General features: G+C 31.5%; 3 protein-coding genes across 4 annotated transcripts in view; 2 read left to right on the top strand and 1 right to left on the bottom strand.

The window, feature by feature from the left end:
* Window positions 1–1,760, top strand: part of Dus1 (Dihydrouridine synthase 1) — a 62,795-nt gene extending 61,035 nt beyond the window's left edge. The window contains exons 6-8 of the mRNA XM_088231968.1: window positions 267–570; window positions 1,227–1,385; window positions 1,465–1,760. Of these exons, the coding sequence (XP_088088094.1) occupies window positions 267–570; window positions 1,227–1,385; window positions 1,465–1,686 (685 nt within the window). The 3' untranslated portion in view covers window positions 1,687–1,760. The remainder of the gene's footprint in view (window positions 1–266; window positions 571–1,226; window positions 1,386–1,464) is intronic.
* A 704-nt stretch (window positions 1,761–2,464) lies between these two features.
* On the top strand, window positions 2,465–6,156 carry LOC148278027 (mitochondrial inner membrane protease ATP23 homolog). Its single transcript, XM_088231963.1, has 5 exons — window positions 2,465–2,887; window positions 2,981–3,026; window positions 4,378–4,459; window positions 5,483–5,707; window positions 5,808–6,156. The coding sequence occupies exons 1-5, from the start codon at window positions 2,662–2,664 to the stop codon at window positions 6,003–6,005; spliced, it is 777 nt and encodes a 258-aa protein (XP_088088089.1). The 5' UTR covers window positions 2,465–2,661; the 3' UTR covers window positions 6,006–6,156.
* Window positions 6,157–6,850: 694 nt separating this feature from the next.
* LOC148278026 (glycine receptor subunit alpha-2-like) lies at window positions 6,851–16,107 on the bottom strand. Of its 2 annotated transcripts, XM_088231961.1 has the most exons (7): window positions 15,728–16,107; window positions 13,981–14,063; window positions 12,185–12,334; window positions 10,326–10,524; window positions 8,656–8,878; window positions 7,645–7,797; window positions 6,851–7,145 (listed from the first exon to the last, which is right to left on the bottom strand). In XM_088231961.1, exons 1-7 carry the CDS (start codon window positions 15,925–15,927, stop codon window positions 6,927–6,929), a joined length of 1,227 nt encoding a protein of 408 aa, XP_088088087.1. In that variant the 5' UTR covers window positions 15,928–16,107; the 3' UTR covers window positions 6,851–6,926. The 2 variants fall into 2 exon arrangements, with proteins under 2 accessions (XP_088088087.1, XP_088088088.1); XM_088231962.1 differs by lacking the exon at window positions 7,645–7,797.
* Window positions 16,108–16,566: the final 459 nt, after the last annotated feature.

The following is a 16,566-nucleotide window of genomic DNA, read 5'->3' as shown; positions in this document are numbered from 1 at the left end:
GACCTGTCAATGGCTGGTTTAAGTGGCAACTTTACACACTGTGTAATATTTACCATTCTGCCTATATTTGAACATCTATATTCCTTCAATTCTCACAGATCAACAGATCAGATCACAGATCAACAGATGAAAGATTTATGCCAATATTTTGCAGCAAGACCATTATAGTTAATGTGAGAATACAAACTCAGTGTACTGATACATTATGTGCCACATATTTTACAGAATAACAGTATTACAAATACTTATTTTACTATTATTTTCAGATTAAATATGGATTCCAATTCAGAGTGTCGTTCAGCTCTGGCAACTGCGCAAAGTTTAGAACAGTTTGTAAATGTTATAAATACACTGAAAACCAAATACCTGCCTTATCATACTGGAGAAATACTTTATGATTACAATGAAGATAAAACTGGAAGTAAAACTAAGCCTCGAATAACCAACGGGCATAATTTACCTAATTTAGATTATAATCTTAAATTACCACCATGGATTTGTCAACCATATGTAAGAATTGCACCCAGCGAACATTTGAAAAAAATGGAGGAAAAGCAAACAGAAATTGAGGTATATAAATGTTATATGATATATTGATAAAATTAATTTTATACCAGTTTTATGTTATGTATTGTCATAAAACAATGTGTGTATTCAAATCACAAAATAATATTTTTCTCTCCCAGCATCTATACTGTACATATTAAGACTTATATATTGTATATTTTTAAGTCATCATCATAATCATAATTTTATTATCATAAATAATAATTAAAAAAAGATAAATTTACAATTTGCAACAGTACAATTTCAATACCACGTGTTCAAAATCAGAAGATTTGTATAGACACCAAGGCGTAAATATAAACAATTTATTAAGGCACAACAAAAAAATAAAAATGTTTAGAAGTTACGGAATATTCACAGCAACAGGTGTTTTAGTTGCTGCAGCCAACCTACTTCAGTCAAGTCCATTTCTGAATTAAAACTGTAACAAATACTAACTTGTTTTTTGTATTTAAAACATACTCTTAACAATTTATATGCCCTGGATAGAGATTAACTGAAATAAAAGTGTAACATTGTCCTCTTAGTAGTGGGTAGTTAATGTTGCTATTCATTTACTCGATGACACATTTCACTTAACCAACCTTTATCAAAAGTCTAAGAGATTTAATTTTTTACCCACATTAATGTTTTTATTAGGAATATCCATCTGTTTTTAGAGCAATCAGAATACTGTGAAGAGACTATATGAGGATGGTGAAGGGAATGCTATTACTAGAAAACGAATGAAAAAGCTTCGAAGAATTCAGCGACGACCCGAGAAGGAAGTTCAGCCAAAACGATCCGGTGAATTATGTATAAAATGCCCCAATCCACTTGTAAGACAATTTTCGTGTAATTTATTTTATCAACTTGTGGTTTCTCAATATGGTTTTTTTTATTTTAATTTTGTTACAGGGTTCAAAATGTTTGTATAAATTGTGCAAGATGTGTTGTCGAAATAAGTGTTTTACTGATAATTTAGACTGTCCTGGCCACAGAATATTAGTCAAAACCAGAAAAGAAATGGCTATAAAATATGCAAATGAAAGAAAAGGCATTCTTCTACCTGCCAATACCGAACAACATAATATTATTTTCGATCCCTGCTCTCAAACTACTATCCAGTCCAAAATTTAGAAATAATTCAAATATGTATTATACTCATTTGCATGAGTCTGATGATTTTTTTTGTTTAAAATAAATTATTGTTTTAATATGCATTTATTTTTTACCCCTTTCTGTAAGTATTTAAGCCAAAAAATATATAAAGCCTGTTTTAATCTCCTCACATTATTAAATCATTGATATATATGTATACACTAGATGCAGCACTAAGCACCCGTCTTGTGTTCCATTTAAATTAAGTTCCGGAACTTAACTTGTAGTCAGTAAATGTGAAGCAGACGTACAGATTTCAATTATTCACAGTAACTGATATATACAGTTAGTCTTTTATACTACTACACGTTTTGCACGGTAATGTTGACGCAACAATGCTCATTTTGCAGAATATAATTTCAAATTATCGTTCTATGAAGCATCATTTCTATATAATTATACCCCAGTGTATTGGATATAAATACTGCGTTGCGAATTTTGTGTTAAATGTATTTTTTTATTTAGCTTCTTGGAATCCTTCCTTGTTCTTAACGATTTTAATTTACTGTAGTCCTGTTATTTTTAATTAAATTCCTAAATGTATATCCCACATTCTTCAAATTCCACTCTACCACAACTTTTTTCTAATTTTTCGAAATTGGGTTAACTGAAACATTTTGGAAATGTCCTCAAAATCTAAATTTTGGGCGAAAGAATACTAATTGACTTTTTATTTAAAAATTCGGTCCCGAGAAAATACTTTTATTGATGGCATTCTGGAGAAGTGAGTAGGTACTTTTAAAATTTATCACCCGCTATTGTATAGTCTATGGTGAAAAAAGAAAACAAATATTGTTTTTGAATTTTATAACCTAAAAAATAAATGTCACAAACTTCACATTCTACGTCTTTGGTCTTTGATATTCTTCGTTCTTTATTTTGTTTTCAGAAATTCATACTTTTATCGCGAGTGAGTAATGTTTATTGGAAAAAAAGTGTTGGGTCAATCAGAAAATGAAAGTCAATGATGGTGATACCGCACACTCGCAAGACGCGAGTTCAGCCGAAAGTAATAATGGTAAGAACATATCAGAAGAAAAGAAATGGGGTTACGATTTATATCCCGAAAGAAAAGGGGCGTTCATCCCATCATTGAGTAAAGTATTTACCGGTTATGAAGGGCAAGAATCTTTGGATAAATATAAATGCGAAAAAAGAGTTTATTCAACCATCACAAAAAGTTAGTACACATGTTTATTACTCGATTGAAAGATTTTGACATAATCGTTTATATTGGCTACAAATCATAAATATAAACTTTTTTCTCCTTTAGGTCCTCTAGTGAAATTGATGATGGGAGCATTAAAAAGTTCTGGATGGTGAGTAATAATGGTTATATAAATATTTACATGTCAACTTTAGTACTTGGCAAATATATTTTTATTTGTAATGGAGTTGTTTATATAATAACTGCAATAATAAATTAAAATATTGATAGATTCAATAACTCTATGCTTTAAAATGATTGTTTAGACAACTACTGATTAATTCGAATGAATTATTGAAAATTAATCGATAAATAGGCACATGTTAATTTATTTGAACGCAAATAGAAAAATGAAATAATTTCTTCAACTGTTTTTCCTCTCTGTTGCAACCAATTGAGATCTAAATAACTCCCTAATCCAGCTTGTCTTCAAACATTTGGGCCCACTCAAAGAATTGTTGATTGAACTAACTGGTATAAGAAGTATAAAATTTGAAAAGTTGCCTCGTAGGTGAAATGGTTCAACCGGATGAATCTCACCCACGGAGTAAAGGTTTTAGCCATAGAATTATAATGGTCCAGAAACCGCGTACTTACATTAAACTGAAGCTATATAAACGACTCATAAATGAGTAATTTAACATTTTGGCCATTAGTTACTCTGTAGAAGTCGCTTAGTACGCAACTGCCGATTTAAATTTAATTATGACGTGTTGTGTCATTTCTGAGTGTCAAAATACTGCTGGGATTAAATGAGAATAGGGTGGGATCACATTTTATGTGTACTTAGTAAATTCACAATTAATATTATTTAAGAATTTGATTATTTTACCGTCTGTCAGATTGTGAAATAAAATTGGACGGACATTTTGTTAATATTGCCAGGGTAGTAAATTTTTTTTACCCAGCTTTCTATTAATAAGCCTTAGTATAAATGAATCAGTATTAATTTACTTAATTACTATTATAAGTGATTATTATAATTATTTTTTTATACGCCTAATAAAAGTACCTGTTTTTTTTTTTAGTTCAGTCAGTAGAATATTTTTTGTGGTAAAACATAACATAACTCAAGATTATCTTATACTTGTGTTATGAAAGTATATTTTGGTTTGCGATCTAGTAACATTACGCGGCCACTTCACGCATGCGTGCAGGCCGGATGTCGTGCAGTGGGGGATAGTTGGGAAACTGTTGGATGCAGTGCGATGTATGCAAACTTGGTTCTGCACGCCTTCTGGTATATTATAATTCTATGATTTCAGCTATTTTACTTCACAAAAGCCGAAAGAAAAATAAATAGAAGAGTTAAGGAGATGTGGATGTGTAAATTACCACTTAAACCAGCCAATGACAGGTCATAAGCCCTGTGAATGCCTAGACTTCCATATTACCTTCTTAAAAATGTTTCCCCTCTTTCTTGCTACAAATTTAGATCTAAATTTATATTACTTACCTTTTAGCCCCATCGACATTAGACGACACATAACATGTGAGGTTTGTGATCCGTCTGTTAGTGGCGGATATGATCCTAAATTAAATCAGGTTAGTAAAAGTATTTTTAAAAAAGCTTTGATAACAGTATAATGTGATTAAAAAACACTGTCTTTAGATTAACCCTTTTTATTTTATTTATTTTTGAACTCTATTTATTTTACATTCACCATTTAAGCAAACTCTGTATTGAATTCTTGCAAAAGGGAAGAAAAGAATATACATTTACATAAAAGAACAAAGAATTTATTACCAATGGTTTTATTTTACAAAAAAGGTTTTATAAGTAATTTTATACTATTGGTTTTTTAGGGGCAGATCAGGTTTCCGTGGACATGCTTCGCAAAATCTCACTATTTATTTTCTCCCTCATCTTTTATTTCGCTCACCGTATATTGCACAGCCCTTGGATCCACTTTTATCTCTTTTGGCTGTGTGACTTTTTATTTCGTCATCAAAAACGTTACACCACGGTCCGGCTGTTTTTCAAACATTGAATGGCAGTTGTAAAATTTTAATTTATTTAATTCTGTATTCTTAAATATAAATCTGTTGTATCAGTCATTATTTTCTTTGTTTATGGAGAAAGGTTTATTTTTTCTCTATTAGATGGTAGTAATGTTATCATTTTAAAATCATAATTCAAGAAATAAGAAAGTTGCTGCGTTTTGAACATGATAATTCGCTCAGTTGGGTGACTCCCGCCATAGAACCTGTAGCTTATTTTTTTCGGGGAGGTGGCTCGCTTTTTGTTGAACAAATTATCAATACATAAACATCATACAATTCAAGAAGTGCAGTATAAAGAAATAAAAATAATGTACAGTATTTATATAAAGAAATAGAGTATGCTGTAAAAGAGAGATAGTGAAATTTTGTAGTGAAAAAACACTTTTTTAAATTAATATTTTAGGTCAACGGAGTGGATAAAAATCAACAGATGGAAGAATTAATAATCTATATTTAATCCTTTATTGATGAGATATAGATGTTTAACACTTTTAGATTTCCATACTACCTTCTCATCTCGGCTGAGATATACATATGTTAATCTTGTTTTCATTATGTTTCTAGATCGTGGTCTGTCAAAACATGTGCAAGTCAGAAGGTCTTATACAAGGAGTGTTATCCCATGAGATGATTCACATGTTTGATTTCTGCAGAAATGAGTTAGATTTCACCAATGTTGAGCATTTAGCTTGTACAGAGGTTAGGGCTGCTAATCTTACACACTGTTCTTTTATGAGCGCCTATTCTCAAATGGATGCCTCCTTAACCAAAATTAAGAAAGCGCACCAGGTATGAAATATGTAGTTTTCCTTTTAAAGTTTCACATGATACTCAATATTCAACATAACATTTTACTTCTTGGTATGATGATAATATTATTTAATTTTAGGATTGTGTAAAAACAAAGGCTATTTATTCAGTACTAGCAGTTAGAAAGATCACCATGGAAGAGGCTCGTGCTGTAGTGGAAAAAGTTTTTCCTAAATGTTACGCTGATCTTGAGCCTGTTGGGAGAAGAATTAGAAGTAATTCTAATGATATGCAAAAAGCGTATATGGAAGGACCTATGTATGGATACGATTTATAAATGATATGTTTTTATCTGTGCATAGTTGTAAGATATTGATAAATAGTTGTTTCATCACTGTAGATAATCTTGTTTCTAGTATTTTGTTATGATCAGACGATTTAAATAAATAATTGTATGAATAAGTACATTATTTATACATTCTAGTTAACACATTTTTATTATTTGGATATTTAAACCTAAAAAGTGATCACGGAGAAAAGAAACGAACGTTGTTTTTGATTTTATTTTATTTAATATTAAATAGAATTGCACTTGAAATTTAAATAGATGTATTTCTTAGGGAAAAGTGATTGATAATAATTTTTTCAAATAGGATTTATATCATTTGTGCTATGACTAAATTTTTACAATAATTTTAAGGTATTATGGTAATTGATATGATACAATTGAAATATACATAATGGACGTTTATTCAGGTGTTAAAGCACTTGCGTGAATAATAAGTTAAGTGTAAAGTATTTTTTATTTAACAGTTTTGTTTCAACAATATCCACTTTTTGGCACTTCAAAAAGTTTCTCGTTCTATCCACTTGTCGAAAACCACTGTGATCACAACCTTTCTCTCGAAGTATTTGTTTAGGCTAACGATAATATATACAATTTAGCTCGTATTGTCAATGTTTATGTTAAAATTCACAGAAATATGATTTATTACAGCACTCGAAGCAGTGTTCGAAAAGAGTATTATCATTCTAATTCATAATTATAAATAGCTAGGATTAAAATAAATTATCACTGTCCATCAAAGGCACAAAATTGTCATAAAATGGTTTACGTAGGAAATATTTAATAATATATATTAAAATTAAGTAACAAAAGGCGATAATAGTAACGAGGTTTTATAATTTATTAATGATTTAAAATTTATCCGACGTATTAGCGAAGAAAGCAGCCATCATCCGTGATGTGGTCTTCGGGTCATTGTTTCATTCTCTGGTTTGTTGAGGCACTTAGATAAATAATCCAGTAGGTTGTTGCGAACAGGAGAAAACAGATCGGGAAAATGATGAGGGAGACTTGGTCTACCATCCCACGCTGAGATCCGCAATACAGCACCGCTTGCTGCGCCACAGCGCGGAACCTCGCTCCTCTCACCTCCTCTCGGCGAGCCTCTGTAGACTCCAGAGTTGCCTCCTGCTATATTTATTAATAACATATTAGTCTGGAATAATCATTTTGTTTTGTTACGTTATAAACATTAATATTCGATAATAACCACTGTGCATCTGTTAAAGCCATCACAAATAATTATTAGTAAAAGAAAAATTACTGTAACAATTTTATTATATTTAAATTATGTAGGTACTCAACTTTGATTGCTTATTTAATTTTATTTGTAAGCATACTTTACATTAATAACTTTAAGGAAGGTTTTTGTTACTTAATAACATAACATAAAGATATAATATACCTCTCATAGATGATCAGAAAGCCTCAAGCAAATGTGGTGGCAGGGTAAGCTCTTACAAATGAGATAAAATCAGCATGCGAAGTAATGTTTTTTCTTTTACGAGATGTAGATGTACACAATACAATAAAAAGCCATTCCAATAAGCCGCCGTTTATTTATTTTGGAATTGTTATTAAAAGTTTATATTTTCCGTGTTTAAGTAGGTTTTGTTGAATGTATACGTACTGTGTGCAGAGGTAGCGGTATTGATGTGGTATCTTTGTGCAGGGAAGCTTCCGGATTGATTTTCCTCTGACCAAACCTTAGAAGTTCCATTCTGTTTCCATTCTCACCTCGGTGTACCAGTGGAGGTAATTCTGTTGTTCCTTGCATCATCGCCTGTCAAGTTATACATTACTCATGGTCATCCTTAGCCCAGCATCATCCACAAACATAATTTACAGTGGTACAAACTTCAATATTTATCAATTTTTTAATCTTAAAACAGTAAAATAACTTCAATATTTCTGAACAGTTTCCGAAACATAACATGTTCCAAGGCGACAGCAACAAAATGATTAAATTCTGTCCCTGAAATCGATTGATGATCATTGTGTAGTTATTTTAGTGATTTTGATACACATTTAAATTATGTATTAGATTGTTCAAGAGCCAAACTGAATCCACCGTTTTCCCGAGAATTTATACTTTGTGTATATCATTTTATGATCACTGTAAATTCTTTTGTGTTAATGCTACTTTTTTGAAAATCCAATTTGGTACTAGAAATGAATCACAAAATATTTTTCTATCAAAATAACCTTCTCTAAATTCTGTAGTTTACATAATATTATTTTTTAGCCCAAAGTATGTACATTACTGTAGTAAAATATACCTGATCCTAGTCAATAAAGCAGGTGATAAAAGATTTTGAATGCAAATTTGCTTACAAATTTTGCATTTACCATTTCCAGAAGCGTTGAATCCAAAAAAAATTCCACATAAACTAAAATTCTATAATACGGTTTCATGAGTTATCAACTTGTGTTTTATGCGTGAGTGTTAACATAAAATGGAGAAAGAAAAAAACAAAAGCGTGTCAGTAATTCAAGGATATCGAATCTATTAGCCGAGTTAAAAAACAATTTCTAAATTAGTAATGGATACTAGAATGTTATTGTATTTCTGGACTTGATGTGCATAACAGTTTGAATGTAGTAAATGTATGGTTTTACTATTTCTCCAGAGTATTATTACCTGCGTATGGTTGGTGAGAACAGTGGGCTGTGGCTGCGGAGATGGTAGGGGAGGCGGGTCAGTCAACTTTTCAAGTTCTTTCTTTTTATGTCTCCAGTGCTTGTCGTATCGGATGCCAAACAGAACTATGAAATATTCTATCAATGCCAGAAATACAAACAGGGTGCATGATATGAGCCAAACCTCTATACATTTCAGTTCCAATGCCCTCGGAGAGTTGTTTCTGAAAGATTAAAAAAAAAAAACAGTTAAAGTCTGTAAAGTAAAGAAATGAATCTTATTAAAAAAGGCAGGGGTATGTAAATGGAGGAAAAATATTTTTTTTATCTTTATGAACACTAAAATACATATATTTTTTTAAAATAGAATGGCGGACTGTCGTATTTTTTTTGTGCTAATGTCCTATAGTTCTTTCGATTTAAGTTATTTATTGACAATTCTTTATGGAATTCCATTGTAATTATATAATAACTTATACTTAAATATAAGTTATAAAGTAAAACTACTTGGTACACTTCCATTTATATATTTGACCAATTAGCACTTTCATCCTCTAATGGGCTGAAGATGCCCATTAGAGGTTGAAAGCGCTAATTGGTCAAATAAGTAAGTAACTTATATTTAAATAAAAGTTATTATATAATTACTATAATTGTCTTTTTCATTTAATAAGAACATCAAATTGGAATGCAAGGTAATCTCAACTAGAAAAATTTTAAGCTCTGTTTTTTCTTTATTTTCCCTTCTCGTACTTTTTACCTGGATTATGGCACTATAGCATTGTTTTTTTTTTTACACACTATAGATATTTACCATTGGCGTGTCATTATTGTATTTTTTTGTTTGTTGGTAAATTGTTTATTATTGGAACTAGAATCATCTAAAAACCCATAAAAGTGCCCAGTTTTATCTGCTGTCTTCGGGCACACGATACACAAATATGATAATTATTTTTGAAAAACACAAACAGGAACGAAAAAGAAAATTTCATTCTGATACTTTGTCTAAAAAAAATAACAAAATCCGTTCAGTTTTAAGGTGTAGAAAACGGGACAACGAAATACCGATTTTAGTTAGGCACCTTTTAAGGTACGATATGCAGCTGTCTTTTTTGCACAGTATCGGAGAGCCATCTGCAAGACAGTGACAGAAAAATAATGTTCAAATACCTATTTATCAAAATTCACTGTCCCGCATATCCTTAAAATTGATGTAATCCGAAACGCAAAAATAATAATGTATATGTAATAACTAATTTTAACCAAATACAATAGTTGATATCAAACATTCGATTGTGTTTATAAAATTGAATTACATCACATTCATTACCAAAATTTATTAAAATCATATTTTTGAAATATTTAAAGGCCTTTTCTTTAGGTAACTCATTGTACAATTTCAAACTCTCGTACTTTGAGTTTTGAGATCCTGTTTTTCTCCTCACTGGTTATCTTATTTTTTTTATCTCTGGTTTCATATCTATGGCATTGTTGTGTTAATTTCATTATACTTTTTGAACATTATATTTATTAAAATTGCAACATTATATTTCATTATGTTGTGTGCATCATTATTCATCAAACTTTTTAGCTCTTTAGGTGATATCAACTTGTGAAAATAAGTGTCACTTTTTGATAAAACAAGGTATATAATTTCAAAAGCTATCATACCTTACGGTATCGATCATGGTAACAAGTGAAAGTAATGTAGTGACTAGAAGAACCATTCTTCCTGGAACTATTTCTGGGATGACGCAGAATCCTCCCCACGACATGACGACGAACAGAGTTGATGGAAGGTAGCACTCCAGTAGATAGCTCCGGAGTTCTCTGGACATCGTTATTATGAGGCGGGCGGTTGAGTGGTTGCCTGTAAAAATTTAAAATCATCAAAACATAAGATCATATTGATCTGGAACTTGTAGATGTAGGTTTTGCAGTGCTGACGATAAAACACCTTTACAGATGTTATGTGAATGTGATGATTTATACACAAACGATGAAGAATTTTCAGTGGACCATTGGTTAAACCTGAGGATGTGAGAGCACTCACCCCCTACCTAATATCCCGATACTTAAAGGAATAGGGCTTGGAGAAGGAGATTTAACCGCTAAGTAGTCTGGCTCTTCAAATACCTAGGCTTAGAGGACGAGAATGAATTTATGGGGACCCGTCATAATAGACCTACCCGGGTCGCAGTGACACCAGGAGCTTATTTTGCACTAACCTCCATCTACAAAAATATAATGATTTGATCATTATGAAAATACACAAATATATTTAATTTTACCGTAAATTTGAGCATTATTCAATATGGAAAAAAAATAAAGACATGAGTGGGTAAAGGTGTTATGTGAAAAAAACAAAATGCAGAGATATCTGGGGTTAAAGCTTTGAACACTAGTATGATCATTGATAAAATAACACCTTCATTCGCTCTCATAATTGGACTTCGACTTGCGATTGGCTTTATGTGAAAGGGCTGTACATAAGAACCTTATTTATGCAAAAAAAAAAAATTGAAAAAAATTTTTCAACAACTCCTTTATCCACTCATGTCTTCAAACGATTAAAACTTTTTCACGTTATTAAAAATAAAATCTACTTTACACATTGGTGCATTGGCAAGAGAAGGGAAATTATTTGAAAATGTGGAAATCAAGTCAGCTAAACGGCTTATGAATCGTCGATGGTTGGTTTAAGTGATAACTTTTCATGTTTATGACAGGTCATAAGCCTTGTATTTACTGGGCATTTGCCCAGCCATCCATATAGCATTTAGTAAAATGTTCTTCATCTCTGTAATTATATCTTAATCTTAATAACTCCGTATGGGGTTAAATTCAGTCCTTGTCTACAAAAATTTAGATAAGACTCAAAATATTGTCGATTGTCCGAGAAATATAAAAATTTATAAGGTATTCAGTCAAATAACTTTGTCAGATGAATCTCACCTGCAAAATATAAAGGTTTCAGATCTTTAACATCATAAAAATCAACATTTGGAAGAATTTAAAAAAAAGTATGTTTGCTCAAACATAGGCATGTATAAAGTTGCTACTTAAACCAGTCAATGACAGGTCATAAGCCCTGTAAATGTGTATACTTTCACATTCCCTTCTCTAAAATTTTCTGCACCTCTGTTGTAATATGTCAATTATTATAATATGTCAATTACAGATTATAGTTATCATCAATCATCAAACTCTTATCCGCCCCGACAGTGAATAAGGCACTGCATTCTTAAATAAAATTGCAGCGCATATCGATCACTCACGATTCAGGTGTTAGTCCAGGGATAGTGAAAAGGTTCAGCGAACCTTTGAAAATAAATATTCCATGTCAACCTTGATCTTGACCTTGACCTTGACCTCGATCTCCCTTTTCAGGATTTTTATCCGAGAGCAGTCATCGAGTCGCAAACACTTGTCTAGGATTCTGGTTCTATTTCACACCCAGTAGTGTATCTTTCATCCGGCCGGACGCATACAAAATATGTAATATTAATGAGAGAACAATGTTAACCAACCTTCGCCATAATAAATGTTGCGTAACTCATGGTCAATTTTAAATCTGACGACATATTTTGGAAGTCGATAGCCATCACCAAAGTCACTGGGAAAACTAACTGGATCATCTCCTTTCCACCTGAAGGTCATGTCTTGCATCATGTATTTATCTGAAATTATTCCAAATATAATTCAGCTACATAAGTTATTATCGTTCCAGTTATAACTTCTTCATTTTTAATCAGATTTTATTAAACCTGGCTAAAAATGAGGAAGCTCAGTGGTTTTTATTTGTTAATGACTATCAAACTAAGCCAACTAATTTTATTTTCATGTATGGTATTAGTATAAAGTTTCAACGCTTATCAGTTCATGGTTTACCTCTTCGTTCTAATTATCAAGGCACTCTTAATACCCATCCACAATTCCTCTTTCTTCTCTAACTCATATAGTGTCCATGCAGCTCGACTGTGGAATCATCTCCCATCCACCATCAAAGATGTTACTACATTATCTCTGTTTAAATCACGTCTGAAGAAACATCTCCTTTCTCTTCCTTAATCTCTCCTCCTTTCTTTTTTCCTCTTTTTTCCCTTTTCCCATTGAGTAAAAGTTTTGATGTAAGGTAATTTATAAACAAATACGTTTATTTCTATTTTTATATATCTTAAGCTTTTTAATCTTTTTTTTCTATAGAATATGTTCTGTAACTTGAATTATAAAAATAAAATATTTATTTTATTGGTTGGTTGGAAGAAATTGCCATTTGGCAATAAGCCCGCCAATGTACAAACAAAATTATGTACAAAAAGTTAAATAAAAATTATCGCTAGGGTTTTTTAGTTTTTAAATTTTTTATTTACTCTGCACATGACGTAGCTAGTTCTCTTTAGTGAGTTGTCCTAATTGGTGGAATAGCTTCCCGAAAACTGGATTTAAAAAAAAAATTATTTCATTTTTTTTATTCAGATATTTAGAACATTACATAAAGAAAACCCAATTCATTCTAAATACAACAATAAATCACAAATTATAGTAGATAATTATGTTATTAAAATAATATAACAAAATGTAAAAAGAAAAATTAAGAGTTAGAAAGTGCTTTCCTAAGGAAAGGCCCACTGTCGTAAAATATGTTGACATTCGAGGTGATGCGATTAAGTAGCATCAGAATTTCTGAGTTATGAATGTGACCACCAAATTACCTGGAAAAAGTGAACAACCAAATGAACGTCCCTCCTCCATAATGACTGATAGCCTAGCATCCCCAGCAAAAAGTCGGTTGGGAAGAGCCCTCTGTCAGTGGTTGATTTAGAAGAACTCGTGACATAATTTAAAGTAATTTTTATTAAAATAATTTTTATGAATTTTTTCACGCATTTTAGAGAAACTTCGCCGTATAATTAAATGTTCTAATTTTTACCGCATGTAAGAAAACATTTTTTACATCCAATTTCCCGTACCACTGAACTTCCCCCTTGTGGTAATCAATAAAAATCAGACAGACGAATACATGAACGGTTGCCAGCATTAAAATCAGTGGTAATCAGTGGCTTCATGGGATGATAATTAATTTAGTACAATTTGATAATTTTGTCAAACCTTATTTGGCGTATATATGCTGAATTATTGAAATTACTTTTGAAGGCTTTTCGCCGTAAAGACAGAAAGAACGAAATACTTCTTCTACAGTAAAGCAATAAGTGAATTTTCATTATTTGACTGGCTGTTCATTTTTTGTTTAAAAATATGTCGATAAGCATCAAATCGATATACGAGTTAGTAAAGTCTGGTAAATGCAGAAAAATATACTTACAACTGCTGAAATCTACAGGACAGATTTGGACATCTAGTGGATAGAGGACAAAGTTCATATCGCACCGAATGATCACTGTTGCCCTGAAAAGTATAAAAACAAATCTCAATAAATAGACAAATTAATAAATGCACACATTTACAGATGGTACCTAGGTTTGTTTAGTAAGTAATGTGTCTGCATTTTAACTGTAGTTTTTATTATTACTTTTTTTTTGAGATTTAAAAGAATTTGATTTATTTATTTATTTATGGACTTGTTCAGCCAAGATTGCTCTTTATTTTTATTAATAATAATAATATTAAAAACACCTCTTAAAAAAATCTTTTTCAGATTATAAATTTTATATTCACACATAGTTTACATTTTTTATTATCCTTTTTTATTTTTTTAATATATTTTTTTATTTTTTAAATCTAAGCATGTTCTTAATATGAAACTGCTGTGTTAAAGTATTTATATAACATAATCCTTTTGAAACATGTATCTATCGGAGATGGGTCCGATTAGACTCAGTAGTATTGTAAATTGTCGATTATGTAAAATGTCACTTTTATAAGTCATTTTTCTTAACTAAATCATAAAAAATGGTAATCAAAACATTACTGTATGTCTTTTGATGATTCAGAGTATATTGTGATAGTATAATAATATTGTAAAAACCACAAAAAGTGCCCAAAAGGCAACATTGAAAACTGGGTATAATTCGACCCAACACTGCCACACATAACGTATTTTCGAGCCAGCGGGCTTTAAGTATTTTTTTTCTTTTTCACATTATATCTAAGTGTTTATATTCTATTAAATATGTATTTTTGTAAGGTAAAGGGCACTGCGTGCCGTGTATATTATTATTGGAGATTTTATGCACAGTCTTTTCACATAAAACCAACTACACGATGAAAAAAGTAGCAGAAAACCGATTTTGAGAACAATCTACCGAATTTTCCCGTATTTTATTTTATATATTAAATATACGGCCTAAGCCTGAGTTGTATGAAGAAACATGTGCACAAGAAACTAAAGAAAAATAACATAAAACTATGTAGCAAAGGCAAACAAGGGTAGTGAAATAATGATATACATATATTCATAAACACGATCAACATGCAAGACCTCGAGCTGACCCATGCCAATCCATCTTCATCTTACATCCCTCATCCCACAGTGGCCTTATATCAATCCGATATATAAATTCTTTGGTCTGCATTTTAGTTTTTATATATCAGTATGAATGTTCAAGACACCCGGAGACAGGCCGAGATCGAGTGTGTACATGGTGCTCTCGTCGAGTCCCGCTCTCTCGCGCCTCACCTCGGTCGGTCTCGGACGTTTCGGTCGTTTGTCGGTTTTTTGCGCTCAAGTCAAAGGATCTCGTTGGGTCTCGCGAGGAAAACGAAAGGCGAGCATGTACACACTCGAGAGCAAAAATTTTTCGTACTTAAATAAGTAAATAAATAAATTCAAATGAATTATTATTGAATAGGTTCGCGGTGGAGCTATTTGTGTTTTTGGCATGAGATTCTAGATTTAATTGCTGGAAAACCTAATAAGTTTTTCATATGGTTTTCCTGCATTGGCATCATCATTAATCTTGCATCAATGCAAATTAGGTGCCAAAGAGGGTAGGAAATAAAAAATATTTAAGTAAAATACAGTTGAATGGGACCATATATTTTTGTTTGCTTTGATTCGTTTCGGAATGATTATTATCTTGGATGCTATAAGTTCGATTTCAAGTTCTTACCCTATGCTTACGGCCAGGGTGCTGTTCTTGTAAAGGCGCAGAGAAGCCATCTCCTGGAAGACGGAGAGCACCTTCATCTCCCGTAGCTGCCTGATGTAGAGGTCTGGCATCCAGAACTGGTGGCGCTGCTCCCACGTCAGCTCCACGAAGGGCAGCTCCGACACCGCCTTCATCCTGTGGTCCTCCCAGTACACCTGCATGAACACGTCCAGCGAAATCTCCTGGACACAAAACCAAAAACTGGATTTGAAATCCACAATAACCACACAGCTAGGTGAATTAACACATATATATATATATTATATATCTATCTTCTTTAATGATTCCCTTTTTTGGCATTAGGACTTTAGGTAAAGGGTTAAGCATCAATACGTAACACAAAAAATATTATTATGAATAATTATTAAATTAAATACAACAATAATTTTGAAATGGTAAACAAATCAACACTATAAATAATTACGTGACCAATATATTACAAAATAAATCAAAAACTTTCGTAACAGATGAAACAAATCAATAAATTACACCAAAAATAAACCGATTCACAATTACATTTTAAGTTAAAAAACAACCATAATAAATAACACGAAAAATTAACTGAATGAATAAATTCAGTAATAAATCCAATAAAATAATAAATTACACAGTAAAATTACAAAAAATAATTACAAAATCCCGAATATTTTTATTAAAAATGAATCATTTTCATAGTTTTAGGAAGACCCGTCACAATAAATCTTCTCAGGTCGCAGTGACGTTAGTAGCTTGCATAGCACTGACCCCCACCACTAAGAATAAGAATTCATAGTTTTATCAGTTATAGAGCGTAATATCTG

The sequence above is a fragment of the Micrasema longulum genome, unplaced genomic scaffold (assembly GCF_059751315.1).
Source record: "Micrasema longulum isolate JH-2025_06_02 unplaced genomic scaffold, ASM5975131v1 h1tg000937l, whole genome shotgun sequence".
In the NCBI taxonomy this organism is placed as follows: Eukaryota; Metazoa; Arthropoda; class Insecta; order Trichoptera; family Brachycentridae; genus Micrasema; species Micrasema longulum.
This window is presented reverse-complemented; position numbering and strand designations above follow the sequence as displayed.